General features: G+C 36.4%; 1 protein-coding gene across 1 annotated transcript; it reads left to right on the forward strand.

Moving 5' to 3' along the window:
- Positions 1-1,767: 1,767 nt before the first annotated feature.
- LOC129274560 (uncharacterized) lies at positions 1,768-24,841 on the forward strand. Its single transcript, XM_054911348.2, has 9 exons — positions 1,768-1,939; positions 5,844-5,967; positions 8,419-8,570; positions 10,006-10,167; positions 12,353-12,483; positions 14,610-14,712; positions 16,412-16,629; positions 17,455-17,541; positions 19,084-24,841. The coding sequence occupies exons 2-9, from the start codon at positions 5,862-5,864 to the stop codon at positions 19,178-19,180; spliced, it is 1,056 nt and encodes a 351-aa protein (XP_054767323.2). The 5' UTR covers positions 1,768-1,939; positions 5,844-5,861; the 3' UTR covers positions 19,181-24,841.
- Positions 24,842-25,409: the final 568 nt, after the last annotated feature.

Below are 25,409 nucleotides of genomic sequence, written 5' to 3' on the forward strand. Positions count from 1 at the left end.
TAAAATATAGGTTGCTTTATTATTTACGATTTTTGTTTCTTGAAAGGCGGTCATGATTGAAGAGTAGTCTTCAAGCACAGACTCATATCTGACACTTTAACCAATTGATGTCTAGAGTAAAGGCTACTATACGCCAAACTCTCTGTCTGCATCAAAGAGTCGCAATACATAGTGAATCTATATAGTCTCACTACTTCAGACTCTATGTACAATGCGAATTGCGAAACCAAGGGTATGTGCTTGCAGACTAGTTAAACAGGGTAGAACTGTGAAAGAAAGAGGAACAGAGCAAGAAATTACTGGAGTACTAGTAGTTTAGAACATACTTAGAAAATAAAAAAATACAAGATAAATCACTTTTGAGATAAATGATCCGAGGGGTTAGAGATCGAGGGTGGGAGGGAAGAATAGAGAGAGTGAGTGAGAGAGAGAGCGCGCGCGTGAGATTGAGGGGGAGGGAGATCGATCGGGGGGGGGGGGGGCGGGCGCTTATAGAAGAAGAGGGACCATTCTGAGTCTATTTTTGTGACCAATTACTAATTTTGCGAGGCAACAAAGCAACTGAGGGAGAAGATTTGAATAGCTTCGTGAATAAACAAAAAGTGATATTCAGCTAAGAGGAAGAGCAGAAAAAACAGGGTGTCCCTAAGAACACAGCGCAAAATGTCCCCAAGAAATTTTGAGGGATACCGAGGCACTGTATACCATGGTACTACTCTTCTCAAAATAAGATTTCACAAAACACTTCAGGAAGGTTTGGATTGGACCAACGAAAATTCACAAAGTTGATCGTTTAATCAAAATTATTATAGGTTCCATCAACTATATCAATCGATCGACCCCCCCCCCCCCTTCTCTCTCTCTCGGTCGCTCCGGCACCCTCGCAGAACCGTTTAACACCATTTCATAGATCAGTCATCAGTGTGTTGGCATAAATGTGTTTTTGGGGTAGGGGCGCGGCAGCAGGATCTATACTGGGGCAACTACTTCATCATGTTTTTCAACTGACGAATATCTTATAGTAGTACTACTTACATGGCCCTGACCCAGTCAAATTCACTCTTAATTCTTCTTTCTTTTTTCCATTTATAGGCCCTATAAATCTTCTTCACTGCTACTAGAAAAAAATCATGGGCTTTTGGGGTCGCACACAGATATTCATTCGAGACAACACGGCATTCTCATTTTCTTTTTTAAATGGCTGATTGACAAAGTGTATGAATATGAATGCCCATCACACTGATTCTATTTTTGGTAATTACGGAACTTCCTTTTGCCAAATTGGAAGAAATATCACCAACTTTAGAACTATATTTTGACTGGTGGAAGGATAGGGATAGGCCTATTTCAGGTGATGATCAGATTCCTTTATAAATAAATGCCGATTTATTTTTAAAATGAGCCGGTCGAGGGACCCTTTTCAGATATCCACTGGTAGTAAACATTCGACCCCCGAATTTCATCCTTATTTTTTTATGAATTTTTAAAAGTGCCCTTTTGGGAAATGTTATAGGCCTGTGATAAACAATACAGTAGTAGAAACAAATACATAATAATTAGCATGAAATGTAATCAACTAATAACAGATATATATTGCAGATTTGGACGGAAACATATTTTGATAATTTACAATAGCAACATGTAGATTTATGTCAATATTGAACCATGACTTATGAAATTTGAAATAATTTTGTAATAAAAATGATGATTTAAAAAAGTTTGATCAATATAATATACGACTGGCTTGAAGTAGACTATCAGTATATCACGTGAGCGGCCGATTGCAGACGACGATCGATGATGTTGCTCTCTTCCTCACTCAGTCTCACTCTCAGTCTTGAATTTCATTCGCAAACTGTTATCGAAAGTTGATTCAGAAGGCCAAGATTACATGAAATTTATCGTGGTTTTATCGACACTCCTGTGTAACTGTTAGTTGGTAAGTCACTGCGTACAATAATTAAACATCTTTTTTTTAGGGCGCTTGATGACATGACGCTAGCTAGCCGGCTCGACGGGGCAATCCTACCCGAGCGCTCTCGGGTCGGATCTGGGCCGGTCGCGCGCTGGCCAATCTGTTACTGTATAGTCATGCGATATGCGAATTTTTTTTTGAAACGAATAAAATTTCAAAGTGAAACATTGTCAAACTTAAAAATTAAACATCGCGACACGTACACACGCTAGGCATCTCTCTTCCCATTGTCTGTTCGCACCGATAACAAGAAGACTCAAAAGCTGAAACAACTAGGCCTACCTGGTAAGTGGTACCGGTAGATCGATCTAGTATTACTAGTAATGAAAACTCAATTACTTGCTCCTCCGATTACATCACCAAATCATTAATCTGAGAATCCATATAGGCCTACATGTAATTATAAAAAGTTCCTGCCGATTTTGTGATTATTTTGTTGGAAAAACTGTTAATCATGTGAGATTGTTCACTTTGATTCAGAGTTTGCAAATCTCCTCCGACCCTTTCTCAAAGTCAAAGTTTGATCGACTTCATCGATCAACAGACCATACACGTTTTTTATAGATATTACCAATAAAATGCACTTTATTATTGGCAGTTTAACCATGGAGCTCCATGGTTTAAGCAATGAATAGAAGCATGCACGTACACTAGTTTCTTGGCGTGTTGCGCTAAATATGCATTTTATGAGACTCATTGAGAAGCGATGACGCCACAGATTTTTATTTCTTGACACGTGTACAAAATAAAAGAAGAAAGAAAGTAAATGACAAATGAGCGAAATAAAGAATGAACAAAAGAAAGAGAGAATACAATAAGAAAGTAACTTAAAATAAGACAGTATGTAAAAGGGTCAGAAAGCAAAATAAAAATGAAAGAAGGATAGAACAAACAAAAGAACAAAAAAAAGAAAGACGCCAACAAGGGGAAAAAAATAAAAAAGAAGGAAGAAATAAATAGATAACAGAAAGAAAACAAAGAAAAAGAAGGAAAAAGTAAGAAAGATTTAGAAAGATCAAGGGAAGAAAGAAAGAAAAAAGGAAAAATAAAATGAAGAAAGATAAAAAAAAAAAAGTAGAGAGAAAGGGGATACACGCGGAGTGGCACGTGGGAGCCGGTATGAAAAAAGTGGGGAAAATATGTATGTAGAATTGATGTTTGATGATAATTTTACACAAAGGGAAAAACAAGTCAGTTATATTTTAAAATGAAGTCTTTATTGATTTTATTTTTATTTATTCTAACATTATGGTTTTGATATGCTTGGTGTATGGATTCATGTGCGACTGTCAATAGTATGTTCATCACGATAGAGGTATACAAATTAGCACTATGATCACAAGTGATCTGATAGCCCCGTTCGTCAGATATCTATCACGTTTTCAACTATTTCTACAGCAAGTAATTTCGCATTTCCAGATTATACATAGAAAATTGATGGAATTGCTCAAATGCAGCATTTGAAATGATGACAATAAATCCATGATTTAATACTCTTATACTTGACAAGCCATGCTTTTAATCAACAACTTGTACTCCTTGCAAAGCACATCATATCGGAAAATGTGGTGACATAATGTTATACAGATATAAAATAAAGTTCTTAATTTGCATATTAGTGTGGCATCACGAAAAGTAAGTCGGGTAAGTTTTAACCATCAAATAATTTTCACAGAAGTATTTAAGGAGTTTTAGACATATTGAAAATCCGAAGCCGATTATTTAAAATCTAAGGTTGTGAAAGAGAAATGCTGCAAGGTATTGCCTGCTGTGATGTGTGCATGCCCTCGTGAACTAGCGGTATCACTGGTATGTTGTGAAAAGTCACTTATCATTTGAAAAATAATAAATTGTGTACATGTAGTTTGTTTGCATTTGTGTTTCTTGTATTGATATGAATTAGATCCCTTCTTGGCCATTAAAAAAGCCTTGTATTCCAAAGCTTCAAGGGGCCCCTCAGCAATATTGCGCTCGTTAGCGCTAGTGGAGCAGTACAGATTGTCAACAAGAAATGTGGAGCTTCAACAAAAGTAATTGAGAATGACTGGAATATAACATGCATTATATATCTTGTACAGTAATAGTACAAAATATCAAGATAATAATCATTCAGTTTTCTAGAATAAAAGTATAATTGTATATATAAATCGACTTACTTCTACACCTCAGAATCAAACTTCTTCTGCAGGCATCCTCATCTAACACCAACAGAAGGAATGCCCCTGCTTGTGCCAGTGTCATGAGTCACTGGACACTCTCCCTAGGTAGCTTAATAATAACAAAAGAAATGCAATGGTGCACATCCAAGTACAAAGTAATCCCTAAAGCAGGTACCTGAATTAGCATTAATGATACCCCACTTAAGCCGGAAATAATTGTCCAATAAACAAAGAGGTAGAAGCAAAGCTCCTAAACAATTGGCCAATGGCAGAGAGGGAAAGAGTAAAGACAAAGTTGGCATAAGTACATGTAGAGAGAGAGAGAAAAGAGTACTTAAGATAAAGTTGGCATACATGTAAGTAGAGTGAAAGATAGATACATTATATTTTGTAAATACAAACACAACTTGTACTGGAATTAAATATTGAAATAAAAATAACATCATTTTAACTAGATTTTGAGAAACAACATTATACAAGAAAAAAAAATTCAAATTTACAACATATGGATAAAAATAGTTTGTGCAAAATAGTTACAGGGTGGAAAAAAACGCTTAAGCACAGTTACTCTTGAAATTCCAATTTTTCAATGTTCCGGAGACTCTCAATTTTATGGTTTCTCATTCCAATGCCCTCTCATACTCACTGCAGCATAGTGGAAAATTTCCATTGACTGTATTCAACGACAGCCAACGCTCTGCACAGCGATTTGGAGGCCGCTGATTGGTAAATCATGCAGAAACGTCATGACCAATTTCATGCATATTCATGCAACACTCCAAAACACAGAATATTTGCTGTTCCAGAGTATTTCATTTCTCAATCATTGATACTACTTACTAGAGCAATTCCGGATACCCCTATTTTAAGACCAATGTTTAGTTCCAGAACCCCCAAATTTTGTTTTGGTGCGGCACATAGGTGTTATTTGATAATTCAAGGACAGCCCCCCCCCCCCCTCTCCCCCCAGGAGGGTGATTGCAGTGAGCAATTGGCGCGGCCATGTTTGCTGCTGGGCGTTTGTTTCATTGTGTAGATCTACCCCCAGGACCGTAAATTTTCATAGTTTACGGATAAGCTTTATGTGAATCCAAACATCAAAATAGTCTTGACAACAATAATGATTTGAATCTGCAGGCACCGAAACATAGGGTTTAACATCATTACATGTAGAATTGATCAAATTCTATGCATAAAAGGAGAGATAGAATGTTGATAGGCCATGGCAAGGGTCTGAAAATAAATAATGCAAGTTTGGTTAATATGGATGGCCCAAAGTGGCAGAATTCTTATCAATAATTACTATTTCTGAATGTATGATTTATCTATGTTTTACCAAACACTTTTTGTGATTTTTGTGCTTATTGATATTGATTTATGTAGCCCCCTTGTTTTGCAGTATTAAATGTCAAGATTGATTATGTAAGATTACAATTTCTCAAGTTTGAGGTAGAGGTGTTGAAATATTTGATCGGGTTTTTGTCCCCAAACTTGGCAAAGAGCGCATCGTGAAATGGTTGGCAGAAAAGTAGCTCACTACAGGTGTATATCCGATGTGATAAAAACGACTTGTTAGACTTATGACAAGATGACGGTTTAGAGAAACGGGCCCAAGAGATCAGTGTGTTTGGAGGGTTTTTCAAAATATTTCTAATAATTTTTTTCGGTATGCAGCTATTTTAGTTTTCTGTTGCTTTTATTCATTTCAGATTAAACCCTTCTCGAGTATGGCGTCCACCTACATAGAGGGGTTCCATGACCTTGGCGTGGTTGAAAAGATGTGCTATACGCCTCTCGGTAACACCGGTATGAAATTCTCTTCCATTGGTTTTGGTAAGTTCCCTGTTTGTGGAATGCACACATGTGTGTAGTTGTACACATTGATAGTCTTGATGCCTGTATACAGTGGCGGACCGTGACCCGGAGGAGACAATTGATTGGAGGGGCACTGTATTGTTTGTGAACAATGCTGTGCCCCTCCGATGCTTTGTCTCCTCCGGGTCACGGTCCGCCACTGCTTGTATACCTCTTTCATCAAACAATCTGAAATCCTAGAGACGGACCGTCAACCTACCCGAAACGTCGAGTCTCTCTACTGCTTCTACTCATCATCTCTACTCGCCGACTCAAGTCAGCAACTCCTCATCCAGCCTACTACTCAAGCTGTTTCTTCAATCTCATTAATCTCTTCGGGTTTACAGTCCTTTTCAGGACTACTTTCAAGAAAAGAATACTCTACTCTCAAATTTCCACTTTCTCGCCTATCCAATTCCTTTTCTTCTTTCCACTGTTTCTATAACACTCCACATGGTGTACGGTAAACCACATCAGCGATTAATCTGAAATATATTTTCGATAGTATCGATATCAAGGTATTCTAAGTTAGGAAGCCTTTCGAGAAACAGGTTTAGTAAGATTGGAACTAACTCTGTGGTTGGTGGATAAAGATATGACTAACTTGTCCATGTGTTGAGAAACGGGCCCCTGGTGTCCACCATGTAAAACAGTGCCCCCCCCCCCCCATCCTTTGATTTTGTACTTTCATGAATTTGAGGATGTTTGGAGAGTAATCCTATTTAAGCAATGAACCATAATATATTGATATTATTCTTAAAGGATAAGTCAACCCCAACAAAAAGTTGATTTGAAGAAAAAGAGAAAAATCCAACAAACAGAACACTGAAAATTTAATCAAAATCGGATGTAAAATAAGAAAGTAATGGCATTTTAAAGTTTCGCTTAATTTGACAGAACATTTATATGAACATCCTGGTCTGTATGCAAATGAGGAGACTGATGACGTCATCCGCTCACTATTTCTTTAGTAGTTACAGTATTATATGAAATATGAAATATAATTTCCTTCTCATCGTCAAGAGAAACAACAATCAATTCCTCCCTGAACATGTAGAATTAGAAATTGGTTCAGTCAAGTTGTCCTTATTGTCAAATAAATGAAGTATTGTATTTTTCAAACAATAAAAAACAAAAGAAATAGTGAGTGAGGGGCATCAACTATCTCATTTGCATGTCACTGAGGTGTGCATAACACTTTTTTTTTTGAAAAATAAGCGAAACTTTAAAATGTCATAACTTTCTTATTTTACATCCGATTCTGGTGAAATTTTTATTATGCTAGATTTTTTTTTCTATTCAAATCAACATTTTTCTGGGCTGGATTCGACCTTTAAACAAATAATATACATTTACTGTATTCAAATATATTAAGCAATAATTTTGTATGATCAGTTTAACTATAAATAGAAAAAGAGAGAATAGAAGAATCCAGAAAAGTGAAAGAACTTAGGGTGAAAGGTGAACCAATGAGCATGAGGTACATGTAGGATGATATTAATGAAGAAGAATGTTCTGAATATAAATGAGAAGACAATCGAAACATATTGAGTTGGAATAGCAATAGAATATATGTGATGTAGCTGTAGAAACTAAGGAATGAGATAAACAGGTGACAATGGCATAGAAATGGGAAGGAAAGTACATGTATGGAAGGTAAAGTGTAAAATAAAAAGATTAATCATGACAAAAATCAACATTTAAATAGAACGATCCATTCCCGTATAGACAAGTGAATAAAAGAAAGAATATTGTGTCTGTCCAATGAGCAGTCCGTCAGATTAATTGAGGCTTCTTGGTGGAATTCCAGACAAGATTAATTTATACTTAGATACACGAAAACCTTTAATAAAAATTACTTCTTGTCACGCCTGAAGCAGGCTTCTCTGCCTTGGGTTTTCATGGGTACATCGGACGGTTTTTGCCTGCCGGACGGCATCCGAGCTCGGTTGTTTTGCCGTGCCGTGGGGCAGTGGTAACTGGAAAACGTATGCCATGCTGGAAAGCCGTGCACGGTCGCCGTGCCAGATGCTGTGTAAATGGGCCTTAAGTCCTCTTCATTTCTCATATTATTACTGTACACAGGCCCAATTCTACACGAATATCATTGTTTTATTTTAAGTTGTTTTTTTGCATGTTCACATTTTAAATTATTGATGTATATATTCGAAGTGTATTTTTTCATTATATATATACATATATATCAGAAATGCGAAACAAATGACATTCACGAGTAATGCAAGTTTGCAATGCCAACAAGTTCTTTATTAATTTTCCAAATTTTCGGTAGTCATCTACCTTCTTCGGGTATATATATATATATATATATATATATATATATATATATCTGTACTCATTGCTTTTTTTTAAGAATTTATAGAAATGAATAAATGAACTGAACTGAACATGTATATTTGCATGCTATTTCAGGTGCTTCACCATTAGGAAACCCATACACCGTCAAGATTCCCAGTGACGAGGAACATGAGGCCTGTGTCCTGAAAGCATTAAAGAGCGGTATCAACTACATTGACACAGCACCTTGGTATGGACAGGGAAAATCAGAAGAAAAACTAGGAAAGGTAATATATTTGCCCGACTGCCAAGTAATCTGCCTCGTAATTTGTATGCTGACCGAGGATATGGCATCTCAAAGCACTTTGTATCTCTTGGAATAGGCACTAGAAGAAATATCAACTATTATTACTATAAACCACAAGCACATTGGCTGATTCTCAAATTGTCAAAATCCATCATGGCTGAAACCAATTGGTCTACTATGAATTTGGTCTAATCTTGGCTTAAATAGTGGATTCATTAATTCAAAACAGTGGACTCCAGAATGAAATGGAGTGTTCATACATGGCAACAAAAGTGAGCATCAGCATTGGACATTTTTTTATGTACCCGTACACAGTAAAGGGTAATCTATACAAGAAATCTGCATAAGCCATGGGTTCAACTGACGGTTTTCAAAACCAACTTTGCAAATTCAAGTCGGGCCTTTTAGTCTAATTCCATGTACCTTTACTTTTAAATTCTTCTTTTGTTTATTTTCAGGTAGTTCATCTTCTTTTAGTTCTGTTCAGTCAAAATATCAGTTCCTGAAGGTCTGAATAAGAGATGATAATAATAATAAACAGTTCTTGATAGCGCATATCACATTATGAATATAACATCTCTATGCGCTTCCAAAGGACTTGGATATTATTACCCCAGCTTTAGCTTGTCGGCCGTTATTTCTTACATCACACACTCATGTGAAGGAATTTTATTCTACCGGGTACCAATTTACCTCACCTTCGTCGAGTGCAGCACAATGTGGATAAATTTCTTGTTGAAGAAAACTATGCCATGGCTGGGATTTGAACCCACTGCCGTCATTTCATAGTCCGCAGACTAATCCACTGAGCCACAACGCTCCACGTTAGGACCCATAACCATGACTCAAAACCCCATATTCTTCATTCGGGTATAATTTTACTGTAGGAAAGAGCACAGTAAACACACATGCAAGAAGCACGATATGCTTGTTGTATTATAATGCAGTGTAAACAAAATTTTTGAAATTTTCTGCTTCCCATAACTTCGGCACAAACCATTGCCTAAAATGTGTTCCACCTCGGCTCCGTGACACAAAGATTAGCGATCAATCGCTATAAAATGAACTGACCAATCAAGATCAAGTTTACACATTAATTTGGCGCAAAATACTGACCAGGGACCAATCAGAAGTATTCTTTCATATTTGCAATTCATCACAAACCTTTGTGTTACGGAGCCCAGGGGCCCGTTGCAGAAAGAGTTGCAATCAAACGCAACTCTAAAAATCATGCGTAACTTGATTTTCATCCACTCAACAGTGCGTATTTTGGACTTGCGATTGATTTTTTGACTTGCGTTTAAACGCAACTCTTTCTGCAACGGACCCCTGGTCTTCAGAATATAGGCCTCATGATTGTTATTGTAGCATGTTATATCCGTTCCGATCTTTTTTTTTTGCTAATTTTTCATCAGATTTTGAAGGAGGTACCCCGGAGCAGCTATTACATCTCTACGAAGGTGGGGCGGTACGAGAGAGACGTGGAGCGCATGTTTGATTTTTCCGCTGAAAGAGTTACGCGGAGCGTGGATGAGAGTCTGTCTAGGCTTGGCCTTAGCTGTGTCGATATCATACAGGTAATTCGGCTCTCTTTTGTGTTCATACGACTTTCAAAAACAAATCTGCTTTTGACCAATGAAAATATGCCATTTCACTAACTCATCTTATTTTAACCCAAAATGGCAGTGTTTGGTGTTTTAACAGTTCCATGATAATTGCTCCTGCAACAATTGTTCCTACGGAAAATCCACCATAAAAAATAAAGCCTATAACCTCAAACCTAACCGAGAGTCCCCAGTTTTCAATGAGACAGAAGCATGAAATTTTCACGGCATTTATGAAGAACACAAAATTCATCAAATTTCAGGGGAAAATTTTTCAATCCCCCCCCCCAAAAAAAAAGAATCCTGCAAGCTACCTGTAGTGATAATAAAATCAAAACAAAATCCAATAAAACAAAATTGTGCATAAGTTCAGAATTTTGCCAGTAAAATATATTTGCAGTGCTTAGCATGTTTGCCAAGTGCATGGAAACTAAAGGCTTTCACTATTTGCAATTTCTTTAATACAAGTTTTGCTCATGTCAGTAAAGGGCATGGAATGGGGGGAGAGGGGGGGGGGTAAAACTGAGGTCTCCAACCCCAAGCATATTCCTTACACATTCTGAACAAAAAAATGTTATCATAACCCTAATCCTAACCTTATATTTTAGAATAAGTAGAGGAGCAATTGTCGCAAGAGCATTACATTATCGGGATGTTTTAGGTCCCAAAATCAATTAAAATTTATTCATTTTATTGCAAATTACAATTGATTGATGGTCTTGCTTCTTGCCTCAACAAAACTGATTTGCTTTAGTTAAAGGACAAGTCCACCCCAACAAACAATTGATTTGAATAAAAAGAGAAAAATCCAACGAACATAGCACTTAAAATTTCATTGAGATCGGATGTAAAATAAGAAAGTTATGACATTTTAAAGTTTGCTTAATTTCATAAAACAGTTATATGCACATCCTGATCGGTACGCAAATGAGGAGACTGATGACGTCATCCACTCACTATTTCTTTTGTATTTTATTCTATGAAATATTCTAATTTTCTCCTGATTGTCTAGTGAAACAACGATTTCTTCCCCCCTGAACATGTGGAATAAGCATTGTTCAACTGAATACTTTATGTTTCAGTCAAGTCGGTCCTTATTGTCAAATCTGTAAAAAATGAAATATTATATTATTCAAACAATAAAAAACAAAAGAAATAGTGAGTGAGGGACATCATCGACTGTCTCATTTGCATATCACCGAGTTGTGCATATCAATGTTTTGTGAAAAATAAACGAAACTTTAAAATGTCATAACTTTCTTTAATATTTTACATCCGATTTTGATGAAATTTTCAGTGTTATGCTAGTTTGATTTTTCTCTATTTATTCAAATCAACATTTTTCTGGGGTTGGACTTGACCTTTATAATTGATCTTTCCCTTGTAAATTAACATCTTGAATTCGCAATTTATTGCATATACGTTCTTGCAACACTCCCTATCAAAGACATGCCTTGAAACAGTGATTGTGCACCCTGTGTCTCTGTCCTTGACGCTATTGTTTTGTTTCTCAGTGTCTGTCTCTGAGGCGGAGACATTGGCAATTCACTCCAAACAAAGGGGATCCATTTTAACTAGTCAGTCTTACTGCTTGACTTAAATCTGTGAGTGTTGGGTGTCTATCAAAGACATGCCTTGAAACAGTGATTGTGCACCCTGTGTCTCTGTCCTTGACGCTATTGTTTTGTTTCTCAGTGTCTGTCTCTGAGGCGGAGACATTGGCAATTCACTCCAAACAAAGAGGGTCAATTTTAACTAGTCAGTCTTACTGCTTGACTTAAATCTGTGAGTGTTGGGTGTCTATCAAAGACATGCCTTGAAACAGTGATTGTGCACCCTGTGTCTCTGTCCTTGACGCTATTGTTTTGTTTCTCAGTGTCTGTCTCTGAGGCGGAGACATTGGCAATTCACTCCAAACAAAGGGGGTCCATTTTAACTAGTCAGTCTTACTGCTTGACTTAAATCTGTGAGTGTTGGGTGTCTTGAAACATGTGTGCATCATAAAAAACAATAGTACTAGTTATTTAATAGAAAATATATATCCTGCTGCGTAATATAAATGACTGGTCATGTGATTAATTTCAGCCAATCGTTTGATTGGGATCCATATCACCATATGAATTTACTGTAAAATCAATAATTTATCTTCTTTCTCTAGGTACATGATGTTGAATTTGCTGAAAATCTTGAGATTATTTTGAATGAGACACTTCCAGCTCTACAAAAGATTAAGGATGCCGGAAAAGCTAGATTTATTGGTATCACTGGTTATCCAATCAATACACTAAGGTAATGATTAAGTGTTTTCAAGTAAGGTGTTGAAAGGTAGATTGATTGGTATCACTAGATATCTAATACATCTGGGACCAGTTGCAGAAAGAGTTGCAATCAATCGCAACTCTAAAAATCATGCGCAACTTGATTTTCAACCAATCAACAGCGCGCATTTGGGACTTGCGATTGATTTTTTGCATTTAAACGCAACTCTTTCTGCAACGGACCCCAGCTTAGGTAAGGGTAGCCTATAATCTAGGCGGAGGCTGCAGCGAAATCTTTGCTGTTATGCTAAATGTAAGCAGTGTTTTTAATGTGATGAGACTACAGCAGGACCGAAGCAACAACCACCTTTGAATATGTTACAGTATGTTTCTTAGGGTGTTCCTTGCATATTTGTAGGTAAATGTAAATACACTCTTGGCTTGCTGTAATCGTTGTTTTCCTTTTATCAACCATGATTCGGAACAAATTTTCGTACAAAAACTTCCAGCAGGCATTCACCGATAATAAGAAAACAACAATGAATTTTATTTGAGAGACTCAGAGTTGGCATATTCGATGTATGTCAAGTTTTGGAAGTTTCTAATAGGGTAGATTATCACAAAATTTGCCATTGTTTTACTAGAATTTTGATGATGCAACATTTGATTCTGCGACAATAGTTCCTCCCATATTTTCTCTAAAGATATAGGGTGAAGATAGGGTTGTTGTAGGGCTTTTCATTGAGAATGATGTGAAAATTAAGATAAAGGTGAGAGTTTGGTTTGAAGTTTATGACCCCGTTCTCATTCTTTCTAAAACTAGTTTTAATACTGGAAACTGGTTTGGAAGATCGCTTTGCCGGCGTTCCCATTTGATCACCCGAAAGTGATTTTCAAAATCATTTCACCTAAAGCGATCTTGATGCTATGGAAACGCTCTCAGTGGGGTGACACGTTTCGCGCGAAATTCTAAACCGCGTTGTAGGCATTCTACTTACAGTGTGTAGAGTAGCGTGCTCAAAATGTGCAAAGATCGCTTCCCAAAGAACGGTTGTGTCCTCACGTATGCTAAAACAAGTTTAACAAGGCTAAGCGATCTTGAAAACTACATCACAAGGTGGTTTCATGAACCGGTTTGGAAGATCGCTTCCAGGCAAGGTTGCTTCAACCATTCTCATTACACCTTAAACTAGTTTCCAGTTAAGTAGATTTAGGACGGTAGTGAGAATGGTGTCAAAGTTCATGATTGGCTTATATGTGTGGATTTTCGGTTGTCTTAGGAGCAAATGTCATGGAACCAAATTTTTGAGCTTTTTCTCTTGTCTGATGGAGGCTATAGAGAATATATTTAATGCAGACGTTATCCAATGTATGTGGTTGCTGACTTTGTCTTTATGTACACATTGTAGCACTTTGGAAAATCTTTTTTGATCGCCTGCTTAGCTAGCAGAGCGAGACTATAGGCGCCGCTTTTCCGGCGGCGGCGTCAACATTGATATCTTAACCTTAGGTTAAGTTTTTGAAATTTTATCATAACTTAGAAGGTATATGAACCTAGTTCGTGAAACTTGGACATAATGGTAATTAGGTATTACTGAACCAAGGTGAAGTTTTTGACTTGTCATCATAACTTCAAAAGTATATAGACTTGGTTCATGAAACTTGGACAGAAGGGTAATCAAGTATTACTGAACAGTATTACCCTGCCTGAGTTTCAGGTCACATGATCAAAGTCAAAAGTCGTTTAGGGTCACTGAAATTTGGTCATGTTGGGGTATTTGTTGAATTGCCATCATAACTTTGAAAGTTTATGGATATACTGTAGTTCATAAAATGTGAAAATAGGGGTAATTAAGTATCACTGATCATCTAGCACAAGTCTTGGGTCACATGATCAAGGTCAATATACTTGTATGTAATTTAGGGTCAATGAAAATAGCATTTTATCATCATATGAATGGTGTTTTTGTGAATAATTATTCCATAGTCGTTTTAAAAGTCAGCAATGCAGGTGAGACTGCCAGAGGTGCTCCACTTGTTTATTTATGAAATTTATACAACAAACCACTTTTTTATTATATTATTATTAGTAGTAGTATTAGTATCATTATTATATCTGTCAATATTATCTGAAGATTTATGTTTTTATTGTTTCAGGGAGATTGTAGACCGGAGTACAGTAAAGATTGACACAGTATTATCATATTGCCATCTGGATATCAACGATTCTTCCTTGCTTGATCATATAGCATTCTTTGAGGTAGGTTCTATTGGAAGAATTCATTTCGAAGGGATCTGGCATTGTTCATTATAACAAACCTTCATCTAAGAATTGGTGTATTCTTTATAATGTTATTTGGGTTTCAGCTGTCATGGGGAATTGATTTGTGACAAGCATTGGAAATAGCTGGAATAGAGACTTCTTGGGGGGGAAGCGAACTTGTACCAGCAAGATATTCTTTGGCCAAGCCTTCATAGCCTTGGCCAACTGTCAAGGCCAGAAAAACTGAGATAATGACTTTAAGCATAAAGCAATTTTGTTTCCAGTAGCATTACTTAAAGGTCATGTCCACCCCAGATAATTGTTGATTTGAATCAATAGAGAAAAATCGAACAAGCATAATGCTGAAAATTTCATCAATATCGGATGTAAAATAAGAGAGTTGTGACATTTTAAATTTTCGCTTATTTTTACAAAATAGTTATATGCACAACTCAGTGATATGCAAATGAGAGAGTCAAAGCTGTTCCTTACTATTTGTTTGAATTATACAATGATTCATTTTTTACAGGTTTGACAATAAGGACCAACTTGACTGAACTATGAAATGTTAAAACAATGGTACATGTAACTCCACATGTTTAGTGAAGTGAAAACTTTGTTTCACAGAACAATGAGGAGCAAATTAGAATATTTCATAAAATAAAATACAAAAGAAATAGTGAGTTGGTGACGTCATCAGTCCACACATTTGCATACCAACCAGGATGTGTATACATGTATAACTGTTTTGTGAAATTGAAACTTTAAAATGTCATAACTTTCTTATTTTACTTCCGATTTTGATGAAATTTTCAGTTCTTTGCTTGTTGGATTTTTCTCTTTTCATTGAAAACAACTTTTTGTTGGGGTGGATTTGTCCTTTAATGTTCACTGGTTCACTCATTCTACTCTGGATGATTCACAATCAAATGGTGTCAGATTTCCAATGAAAACTGACAATGATGTGACTTAAAAGTTTTGGGATCACCAGAATAATTCTTTAGAATTCAGTGATAATTTGGTATAGCACTGTTTCCTTGTCGTAATGCAAAGTGCTTCACAACTTTCTTCACTGGATATACACATTCTTGAATCTCAAATCTTGAAGAAAGGCTCTCCCCAAAAGTGTACACGCTCTCCTGGAGATGATGTTTTCCCCTCAAGAGTGATAAAATTTTAAGAGAGTCTTGTATGAGATATTATGTATTGTATTGGAAGTCCTGTGCACTGCAGTCAAAAATGCATATACATGTACTGTATATGACTCTAAACAAATATTCAGCCTGAACAAAATGTTTTCATGTCATATTTTATTATGATAGTGATTTTGATGGACTTTTTTTTACCATAATACTCGCCCTAAATAAAAAAGAATTCGAAATATCCCACAAAAACTTGGGGTTTTTTCCCCTCTTTTTTTACATTTGATCTGGAGCCCATTTCATGAAAGCGTCATACTTGTAACCCCAGCTTGAGGCCATCTGTATGGAAAGCCAAGCTGGACAATAATCGTCTGTGAACACATGCATGCTTTTCACTTGCGAATTCCATGCGCCTGCATTCCGTATATTGTCCATCTAGGCTTTCCATAGTTATGGTGTCGAGCTGGATTTGTGATGCTTTCATAAAACAAGCCCCTGATTCTGGATTATCATTTTAAAATGCAATCTGATTCTCTTTTTCTTTGTATTCATAGGAGAGAGGCATTGGTGTGATCTCAGCTTCTCCTCTCTCTATGGCCCTCCTAACGTCCCTTGGCCCCCCTGTCTGGCACCCTGCCTCTGAAGCTGTCAGAGACACCTGCAGGAAGGCTACAAAGTACTGTCAAGAACATGATGTGGACATCTCTAAACTAGCCTTACATTACTCTCTGTCACAAGGAAAGGTAGCAACCGTCATAGTCGGTATAGACAGGTGAGGGTCAAAGAAACGTTTGAAGAACTTTTCCCTTTAGTTTGAATTGTTTATTAGGGGTTTTCCTGTGAGAGTGAGGGTCAGCAATTCTTAGGATTGCGTTTGTGTACATCAAAATTATTTTCTGCCGAGCCTTATCTTGTCAACTTTGGAGATTGTGCATACACTGTATGCGGGGAAGGCCCTAATCCAATGACAGGTGTAATGGTATATCTATTAAAGCGCTTAGAAAGATTGTTCATGTGCAGTGAGTGCTATATAAAGGTTGAATATGATTACTTGTTAATGCTTTAAAGCCATTGCCATATGCATATGTTGTCTTTACTTAGATTTTATTGTATGCTCATAATGTTACCCTTTGTATTTTATCAGAAGAGTACTTATAAGGCAATGCTGCACCAGCCCGAGTTTGCTCAATCTCGAGATTTTAGCCCGATCGGTCCTCTTCGCGATTAATCTCGAGATTCAAGAAACCCTGTCTCCACCATCGCAAGAAGAGCATTTCCTGCTCGAGCGAGGCATCGATGCATTATGGTCTGACGCCGTAAATAAATAATCCCGAGTGCGTCTGCACATGCGAATTAGCACAATAATTTGTAAAATAGCGCGCTATTTTGCAAATAATCCCAAGTTGACTTTGGATTGCAATCTCAAGATTAATCCTACGAACTAGCGCGATAATTGCGTCTCCATTACAAATAATCAAGATTGTTCAGATCAGGATAATTTGCCGGATCAGAAATAGCGCGCTAATTTGAATTTTCAGGCTGGTGCAGATGGCCCTATATTTTATTAAGAGTACTATGATATTTCTTTCCCAAACAGACCTTTGTTTCTGGAGCGCAATATGGAAGTACTACACAACAAACTCAGTAAAGAAGAGGAAGAAGTCCTGCAGAAAATTCAAAAGGAGTAAGTTTGATACATAGAGATATATACTAATAACGCTAGAGGGCGTACTTTGTCAAATCTCTGTGATTACGCGGAGACCGGCCGCCATTACTCGATAGGTCTTCGCAGTCTGCCATGCGCGTACAGTACCTACATGTATGGGGCATGTACAGTGATAGCACAGAAACGGAACAAAATGATGACACATGAGCTCGAAAGCAAATGGAAAAGCAAAATTGTAAATCGCACTGGATTAAAGTTCAAACTAACAAAGAATCTATCAAAACTGAGGACAAAACTGCCTATATAGACCTATCTATATAGGGTATAATAATATCCTACAAATAATACAGTCCAACGATATAGGCCTACATCCCCAATCATTTTTGCTTTGGTCATAACATTTCGATGTATCATATATATGACTTTTTTTTCTGATGATTTGGAAGGGATGAATATTAAAAATAACATGCAGCTAGGCCTATGCATATTGTTCTAGGTCCTGCAAATTTAACATGATCTGGTGTTCAAGTTGACCTCAGAAATTTCATAGGCCCTTTCACAGTGTCTGATGCATCCGAGACACAAGGTATCGAAAAAAACACGATTGCATTTTTTTAAAGTAAAGTTTCCTAATTACTATGATGCTGATTGCTGATAATTTATTTCTTTATGTGTACTTCTGCAAATCAAGACCTATCGAGCAATGCCCGACCACGCTCCGCGCAATCACAGACGTTAAGTAAGCGCGCCTATGGCGACTCCGCACTCTAGCGTAATAAGTATACTTCTCTATGGTTTGATAGTAGATCTTTTGTTCTTTCTTCAGAAATGAATCTTTCTCTTTGTTTTTGCTCAGAGGATATACATGTACCGCCCTATGGTGGCAAATGGAGGCTGATTGAAAAATTGAAAGATAAATACACACATACATCTCCTCCCTACTGAAATATAATTTCACTATACTCTTAAAAAGGCCAAATCCATCAAAAATATAATTCAAATCAATAAATTGAACTTTAATGAGCAAAATCTTTGAAAGAAAATACCATTCTTTATCCAACTCCAATAAAAACTAGACTAATTTGCTTTGGTGATTTTACTATATTAATTCAAATTAATTGAATATCAAGGCAGGTTTTCCCTAAAAAAATAGCCTTTGAGTTTTCAATGAATTCTTTCGTTTTGTTTTTCTATTAAAAACATTTCTACTATCAAGATGACATCTGTTTGAACACTTACATTGTCATCATCATCACATCAGCATTGTTGTCATCATCTTCATCACTGCATCATCCTCTTTATCTTATCCTTTCATCATCACCATCATCATTATCCTATTCCTCCTCAAGATATCACCATCGTCATTTATATTATAATCATCATCATCATTACCATCATCAATATCCTCATCTCTACCATCATCAATATCCTCATCATCATCATCATCACCATCTTCACCACTACCACCAACACCTTCACCATCCCATTATCATCTTCATCATCATCACGTTTAATGAGAAAGTAGTTATTTTGCTCTTCATGCGATTGGTTTGTTTACAGATTCTTCCCTCAAGGGGTGAGCCGAACCTGGGAAGGGGTTGAGGTTGCTAAGTACCGGAAGAAGCTTAAAGCAAGGCAATCAGAGCTTCAGGGTTGAAGCAATCAAAGGACTTGAAGACACCTTCAGAGGACAGTACTGATCAATCTAATCAATTTCTTTTCAAATGGAAACCAATTCAAGTGGTAAATTTCTGCAAAAGTGTGGAAAATGAGAAATGGGTTGAAGTGAAAATTTGAGCAAAATCAAATTAAAAAAATTGATTAAATCTTGATTTTTTTTTCAATTGCAATCACTATACCTATGTGGACTTCAAATTTACATCATGGCATTATGGGTAATGTCTTTATAATAGAGAGAGTATGGACAGATGCTTTACTATCTCTAATAGTCAAAATAAACAGAATGTCATCTTTTTTCAAGAATCTTAACCGGATGGATATATATATATTTTTTTTACATTACGCCTTTATATATCTATACACCAAAATTTGGAGTCTCAGTTATCTCATTTATTAATTAAAGCAATAACTTTACTGTCCTTGAAATTCAATATCTTGTAATATCTTGTTCCTGCACTACATCATGTAGTGCAGGAACACTTTTAAAAAGTACGTATTTATTTATATTACAACGCATATTTTAGAAAAATTAGAAAAAGAACAAAAATATCCAAGGCCATGGCCTTGTATTAGTTTAAGTGATGTCCATAATGTTTTATTTCTTTCAAATTTTAGTCTTTCTGTGTGTGTGTGTGTTTTTTTTTTTTTTTTTTTTTTTTTGGTTTCTTACAAATCATCTTAGTCTAAATGTTGAATTCTCCTTTATTTAAATTTGAGCATCATCTAAGCCTATAATTAAGATGTTCCATTTGAAAAGACATAGGCCCGTATTCTCAAGTCAGGTTTAACTTAGACTTTGATCTAACTCTGTGCTAAAATTATGGGAAGCCAAATATGTCAAAATTTTGTTTGCATTGTATGCTTCATATGTTTACAACTCTATCCTAAGTCTTTGATAGTGAAGACAACTATCTTAATCCTCTTTCACAAACAGTTAAATGTATTGAGATTCAGATGAGCTGATACAATGAACCTCTACTGTTAGAGATTTAAGTCACAATTGGCTATCCATGGTTAAACCATACCTTTTGACCAGAGTATACATTAAATCCGACTTCAGAATACGGGTCATATAGGTCTTTAGGGTCCTGATATTTTATCTACTATGCAATAACGTTTTTACTTGAATACTTGTAATTACTGTGTCAAATGAATTGATCAGAAATTGCCTTGGAAATGAAATCTCTCTTAAGATTTTCTTAAAACAAACTGGTATTAAAAAGGATGGGTTTTTTATAGGCGCCGCTTTTCCGGTGGCGGCGGCGTCAATATCAAATCTTAACCTAAGGTCAAGTTTTTGAAATGACATCATAACTTAGAAAGTATATGGACGTAGTTCATGAAACTTGGACATAAGGTTAATCAAGTATTACTGAACATCCTGCCTGAGTTTCAGGTCACATGACTAAGGTCAAAGGTCATTTAGGGTCAATGAACTTAGACCGTGTTGGGAGAATTATTTTCAAAATCTTAACCGAAGGTTAAGTTTTTGAAATGACGTCATAACTTAAAAAGTATATGGACCTAGTTCATGAAACTTGGGCATAAGGTTAATCAAGTATTAGTGAATATCCTTCCTGAGTTTTAGGTCACATGACCAAGGTCAAAGGTCATTTAGGGTCAATGAACTTTGGCCAAGTTGGGGGTATTTGTTGAATTACCTTCATAACTCTGAAGTTTATGGATCTAGTTCATAAAACTTGGGATATAAGAGTAATCAAGTATCACTGAACATCCCCTGTGAGTTTCAGGTCACAAAACCAAGGTCAAAGGTCAGTTAAGGTCAATAAACGTAGGCCATGTTGGGGTAATTGTTGAATTGCCATCATAACTTTGAAAGTTTATGGATAGAGTGAATGAAATGTGGACATGGGTGTAGTTGACAAGTCTTAAGTCACCGTTCAAATGTCATCTATGGTCAATGAACGTGGTATTATGTCATTATATGAATGGTGTTTTTGTGAATGATTATTTTATAGTAGTTTTCAAAGTGAGCGCTGCTGCTATATTTAATCGCGTAATGCAGGCGAGACTGCCAGAGGCGTTCCACTTGTTTTTATACCTTCCTGAATATACATGTAAAAAAAAAACAGATAAAAACTGTCTATCTTTAAGTGCCATATCATTGCAATATATTGAAGTTAACACAGTGTTCTGTAATCGGCTAATATGCAAGATGTGAGAGGCAAATAGTTGCTGTCGAACATAATTCTTTGGAGCCTTGCTATGTTATAGTGTGTGGTAGACAAGTAAGTAATTTTTTTTTTTTTGCTTCATGGGAAGCCAGTGTACTAAGTTTAGTAGTGGTCGGGAATGATGATCTCAAGAATTTTGAAATATCAGTTGTGCTTCAAAATTTTGTAATTGTTGATCACAATTGAAAGTGATTCGAAATCCATTGTACTAATCAATGGATCTATAATAGTCAGCATTGTAACAGGCAGGCTGGTCAGTAAACCTTCTGGTTCTTGAAGTAATTATGATGTAGATGTGAAAGAAATGATCAGACATTGACCTGCAAGAATCAAACCCAAGACCAGGGGGGTGTTTCACAAAAATTTAACCCTAATTCTCCCGGGGGGGGGCCATAATGGGCCCCCTCCTCGACAATTTTCGCGATATATCTGCTGCGCGAAATTTTTTTGACCTCGCCGCTCACTGACTTTTTGCTTTCAAGTCTCGCGCAAATTTTGAGACCAAATTTGTGATGCCCGGGTACGCGGTTACGACATTACGCAACATTATGTAAGTGCATGTCAGACCCAAAATTGCTCATAAACGTGATTTCATGTACAAATCCAATGCAAATTGTGTATTTAGCCAAAATTCATAAATGTATCATTATTTCTACTTTTACTGATTAAACTGAATTAATTTTGCCTTGTTTATGATCAGAATTAAGTCTGGAACGATTTCCATTGAAAAAACAATAAAAAACAAAGAAATACATAAGAAATTCATAAAACAATAAAATACATAAGAAATTTATTTCTTAATCGAAGTTTTTTTGATTTGCGATTGTTAAGAATGCTACAAAGAATATTTTTACCAAAAATTAGCATTCTAGGAGCTTTATTTAGTGAATTAGAGCAAAAAGTATGATTTATGCATAAATTAGCATAATTAATTCATATAAAATAAAATCTCATTATTTTGCAAAATTTTACCATACAGCCTTGTAGATTACATCGCCCACTACCAGCGTGCAAATTTTTGCGTCGCTCGCGCGATCAGCGGCCGAGATCTTAGGGGGGGCCATAATGCCCCCCCCCCCCCCCGGGAATGACAAGAATCAAAATACCCTGGGAGATTTAGGGTTAAGTATGACTTAGAATCGCACTTCAATGCCTAGTTGCGTGTGTTATAAAAGGCATGACCACATCGGTCAGATCATGCCAAAAGGACGCGCACTACTGCGCATTAATCAATAACATTGCACATTGCATGTCATATACGTGTCAGCATTTAGTGTGACTCTTAAGTCATACTTACATCTTTGTGAACCCCCCCCCCCTGGTTTCTATTCCATTTTCCACTCTTTCTGAGGGACCAACGTGTGCTACAATGTATCTAACTGAACACTGATTTGGAAGACTACGCAGCTTCTGAAGTTCTTTATCAACTCCTTCACAAAAGGAAAGGGACAATTTTCCCATCCAGGGGACCATTTCATCAAGCTGTCCATAAGTTGAAAATTGATTTTAACCACGACTGGTGACCCTTTCTTGTGCTAAATGACATGTCCCTATGTTGCTGACTTCGCATCTAAGAACATGTTCCAGTCATGTGTGAAGTTGTGCATTTCTGGACAGCCCTGAGGAACATCCTCCAAGTGTAAATAATGACATGCTGTATACTTCATGAAAAAATGATTTGAGTTTTGAAATGTGTTATAGCCTCAGAGATGTGTTTACATTTAGAAAAGGTTAGTATTAGGGAAATGGTGCTGTAGGCTTTAGATATTAAACTTCTCCATGAGCTTGATTGAAATTGATGAATTAATATTGACGATAAATTATTGATTGCTTATTTGCTTGTTGGATTACTTATGCAAGATTACAGTGCCTGTAGTTGAATACTAGTATCATTCCATTATTCATGCACATGTAAAACTAGCAAGATATCTGTTTATGTGATACTTGTTTGAAATTGCTTTCTCTATTGTAAGGGGAACTATCTGGTCAAGTGCCCAAAATGTAGTGCCTTGATGTAATGGTCAATATATGCAATTATTATAAATAATTATGTCAAAATGCTGGACTTTGAACCACAAGGTCCAGGGTTCAAATGCCACCAAAGCACCAATGTCGTTTGGCATGACATTTGTCTCTCTCCACCCAGATGTAGAAATGTGCCAACAAGAAGAAATTTCCTTGTATGCTATTACTGCAAAACGGTTGCCCACCTCAGCCAGCTAGTATCGAAGTGCATTGAGCACCATATGCGATGGATACATGCTCTATACAACTATGTATTATTGTTATTATTCACATTATCATGATGAACATGGATTGTGTCTCTCTATGGAAGTTGGACAAAATTGCCAGAATTCACCTAAATGTTTTTTATCAGTGGTCTGAAACTATGATTTATGTAAATTTCATGTATTAATTACACCTAATATAGTGAGTTTATGATGATAATAATCATATGCAACATTTGTGTAGCGCTTAATACAGTGTTTCTAAGCTCTGCGTACTATTACCCAAGCTGTAGCTCCAGCTGCTAAAGGCGCCTGGTGCATTCAAGGATTTAATCATTCTGGGTACCCATTCACCTCACCTGGGTTGAGTGCAGCACAATGTAGATAAATGTCTTGCTTAAGGAAAACACAATCCATGGCTGAGATTCGAACCCACGTCCCTCTCATTGAAAGATGAGATTCGTAACCACTAGACCAAGACACCCCCATGTAGTTGTACATTGTGCTGTGGTCAACCCAGGTGAGGTCACTGGGTACTTGGCGGTTTTAATTCCTTTAATGCACGGAGTGCTGCTGATAAAGTGGTAGCTCCAGCTACAGCCAGGGTAATAAAAGTTGTACCTTTTTATCCTCTGGCGAAAAAAAGCTATCTGTAAATCCAGCTCATCCTTGTTACTAAGATAACTGCATGATCCAACGATTTATGTGAATGAAGTAACACTATAACTGCTAATAATGTAGCTGTAGTAAATACTAGTATAACAATTTGATAATGTAAAATCATTGAACTTTTTTAATCAATTAAGAATAATCAATGCATGAAAAGTTGACAACTGTATTATCTCCCTTTTTAAATTCTTTTTTATGAGACTATGTGTAATAAAAATTTCAGTGTGAGTTTGCCCTTTTCCTGCTACTATTAAAACATTTTATTATTTATGAATACAAACCGCAAATGTATTTTGAAGAACAATATTGATGTGCTAGTCTGTACTTGTTTTCTGATAGCAATTTGTTTTTGCAATATAACCAGTGTTTTAGAAGTGTAATCATTATGCAATGATATTGTTATCATATTGTTCTATATTGAAATATTCAGGATATTTATCATAATTCTGAAAATGTAATTTTTATCAAATAATATTAGAAACTAGAATGTTTTTAGAGGGTGGTGAAGTTGATAATTTTGTATCAATAAAAATGAATTTGAGCTGTAATATATCTGTGAAATTCATTTGTATCATTTCTGTAAATGTACTTATGTGGTGGATATGGGGATGTCAAACTGATGTATGGGGGGGGGGGGGGCAAGGCAGCATGTGCTTCACACTACTTCCCTCCCTTTCTCCCCCCCCCCCCCCCTCCCCGCATAAAAGTGGAAATGTATATATTTATCACACGAAAACTGATATGGGGCCAGTTGCATAAAAGTTACGTATACTATTATTGTATTTTTGCCATCCAATTGTAATTTACCATAAAGACACTGCCCAACAGCTAATCGAAATCAAGGATTTCGTGGAAGTTTCCAGAGACATTAGTGGGACACCTCTTCATGTAATTCAGTGCACTCATGGTACCAGACGTATGTCGGAGAGGGGCGCTATTTCAAGTTTGTCAAAAGAGCTTTGATCACAATGGAGAAACTTTTGCTCAGAATTCGCTTTTTTTTCTTAACTGGGGTGAAGAAATGAAAAGACAAATTTAAAGTTTATAAAAATGGGATTTTAAAACAAGAGAAGCAGAGAATGTGATAGAGAAGGCATTTTCGAAAAGTGATCTT

This window comes from Lytechinus pictus, chromosome 13 (assembly GCF_037042905.1).
Source record: "Lytechinus pictus isolate F3 Inbred chromosome 13, Lp3.0, whole genome shotgun sequence".
In the NCBI taxonomy this organism is placed as follows: domain Eukaryota; kingdom Metazoa; phylum Echinodermata; class Echinoidea; order Temnopleuroida; family Toxopneustidae; genus Lytechinus; species Lytechinus pictus.

Coding starts and splice junctions, on each gene's coding strand:
- LOC129274560 (XM_054911348.2), top strand. CDS start 5,862: ATGGCGTCCACCTACATAGAGGGGTTCCATGACCTTGGCGTGGTTGAA. Junction 14,713..16,411: donor ATCATATAGCATTCTTTGAG/GTAGGTTCTATT, acceptor TTGTATTCATAG/GAGAGAGGCATTGGTGTGAT. Junction 16,630..17,454: donor GTCATAGTCGGTATAGACAG/GTGAGGGTCAAA, acceptor TTTCCCAAACAG/ACCTTTGTTTCTGGAGCGCA.